Raw genomic sequence first — 2,240 nt, forward strand, 5'->3', positions numbered from 1 at the left:
TTGAAAAATTATTAATATATAAAAATAAGTAGCATCCCTCATTCCTAAAAAAATATAACTGTTCAGAAATACACGTGAATGTATAAGTCAAAATTCAATGAAAGACATAATTCTAACAATGTGACTTTGGTACCTTTATTCATTTATTTGATAAATAATTTTTGCATAATTTTCATTAGACTTGGTGAATTCTGTCTGTTCACACACAATCAGTGACACGTTTGTGCTTGGGAAATGTGTTTTTATGTTTAAAATATGCAAAAAGATATTATTACAGGGTTGTGGTGGTCAAAAAGAGAAAGCTTAAACAAAGTTTCAGATATGCATTGAAGAAGAATATTTCCATTGTATTCAGGAATAAATGAATTTTACGACTATAAAAATTAAAGATAACATTTACTATTAATATTTGAAAAAATGGACTCACTTCAATACATGTAATATTGTTAGCTTTATGTGCAAAGTTTTGGAACAATCATTCTATAATTTTTATGAAACTTCCCTGATGAGATACAATATATAAATACTTATTTCTAAACTAATTAAAAATTTGAGTGCCATATGATGCTGTCTTCAATTTAAATACTTTTCTATTGACTTAACTTTGACCATGAAGTTATTGTTTCCATTTCAGGGATTGTTATTTCAACTCTGTCTTCCTCAACCCATTAGAGCACCTCATAGTAAATGGAAGAAGCAAACCAGACTATTGTGTCAGAGTTTATTTTTCAGGGACTTTGTGCTTCAAAAGAACTACAGATTTTTCTCCTACTGCCATTTTCCACCCTCTACCTGATGACTGTGGTAGGCAACCTCTTTGTTGTGATATTGATCATCATTGATCATCATCTACATTCTCCCATGTACTTTCTGTTAGCTAATCTCTCCTTTATTGACTTCTGCCTTTCCTCAGTAACCACCCCTAAACTTTTAACTGACCTCCTAAAAGATAATAAAACCATTTCCTTTGGGGGCTGCATGAGCCAGATCCTCTGTGTGCATTTCTTTGGAGGAGGTGAGATGGTACTTCTTGTAACAATGGCCTATGACCGGTATGTGGCGATCTGCAGGCCACTCCACTACAGTAACATCATGGACAGACAGAAGTGCATCTGGCTGGTTGTGATATCATGGATCATTGGCTTTATACATGCCATGAGTCAACTGATACTGATTTTGGATCTACCTTTCTGTGGACCTAGAGTGATATACAGCTTTTTTTGTGATATTCCTATGGTGATGAAATTAGCCTGCATGAATACCGATACTCTGGGAATAGTGATAAATGCTGACAGTGGTGTCTTAGCAACAACCTGTTTCATTCTTTTACTGATCTCTTATACATATATTTTACTAACTGTTCAGCTTCACTCTAAAGACGGTTCATCAAAGGCCCTATCTACATGTACTTCCCATGTTATAGTGGTTGTGCTGTTCTTTGGACCCTGCATTTTCATCTATCTATGGCCAGTTAGCATCACTTGGGTGGACAAGTTCCTAGCTGTGTTTTACACAGTCATCACACCTCTCCTAAATCCAGCCATCTATACATTGAGAAACAAAGACATTAAGAATGCCATAAAGAAGCTGAGAAATCACATGTGAATTTGGGGATAATATATAGTCATTGTGAAAAGTCATTAAGTCCATACCTCTGAAGCTGTGTTTTGACCTCAGTACTAATCTGCATATGTGACACATTTCTGTAAGTTATTAGTTGCATAAATGTATAGTTTATGGAAACAATTATCATAAAAATACATTCAGAGGCTGAATACTTAGACATTTACCAATTAGAAAGTTATAGCTGTATAATATACATATCTTTGCCTGAAGATTTTAATAATGATACAAGAATAATAATCACTTTAATTTACTAAACTTTATCTATGAATACTACAGTGAGCAATTTTCATTAACCTCATATTATTTACAAAGATCTCTTTGAATTGCTTATTAATATTAAAAATTTTAAAAATATATCAAGAAAATGCAAAGGCTAATAGGGATGTGGAACATTGGGAACACTTTCTTTCTGGTGGGAATACAAGCTTTTACAACTATTTTCTAAATCAATTTGGTAATTTCTCAGGCAATTGAGAAAGGTTCTACCTCAAGACTCAGCTATTCCACTCCTGGAGCATGTATTCAAAAGATGTTCCATCATACCACAAGAACAATTGCTCCATGATGTTCATAGCAGCTTTATTTGTAACAACCAGAAACTGGAGATAATGCCA

General features: G+C 33.6%; 1 protein-coding gene across 1 annotated transcript; it reads left to right on the forward strand.

Moving 5' to 3' along the window:
- Positions 1–687: 687 nt before the first annotated feature.
- On the forward strand, positions 688–1,605 carry LOC308431576 (olfactory receptor 4K3-like; the record flags this gene model as incomplete). The annotated part of the gene is made up of 1 exon (XM_080931096.1): positions 688–1,605. The coding sequence occupies one exon, from the start codon at positions 688–690 to the stop codon at positions 1,603–1,605; it is 918 nt and encodes a 305-aa protein (XP_080787222.1).
- Positions 1,606–2,240: the final 635 nt, after the last annotated feature.

Source organism: Micromys minutus (genome assembly GCF_963924665.1).
Source record: "Micromys minutus genome assembly, chromosome: 17".
In the NCBI taxonomy this organism is placed as follows: domain Eukaryota; kingdom Metazoa; phylum Chordata; class Mammalia; order Rodentia; family Muridae; genus Micromys; species Micromys minutus.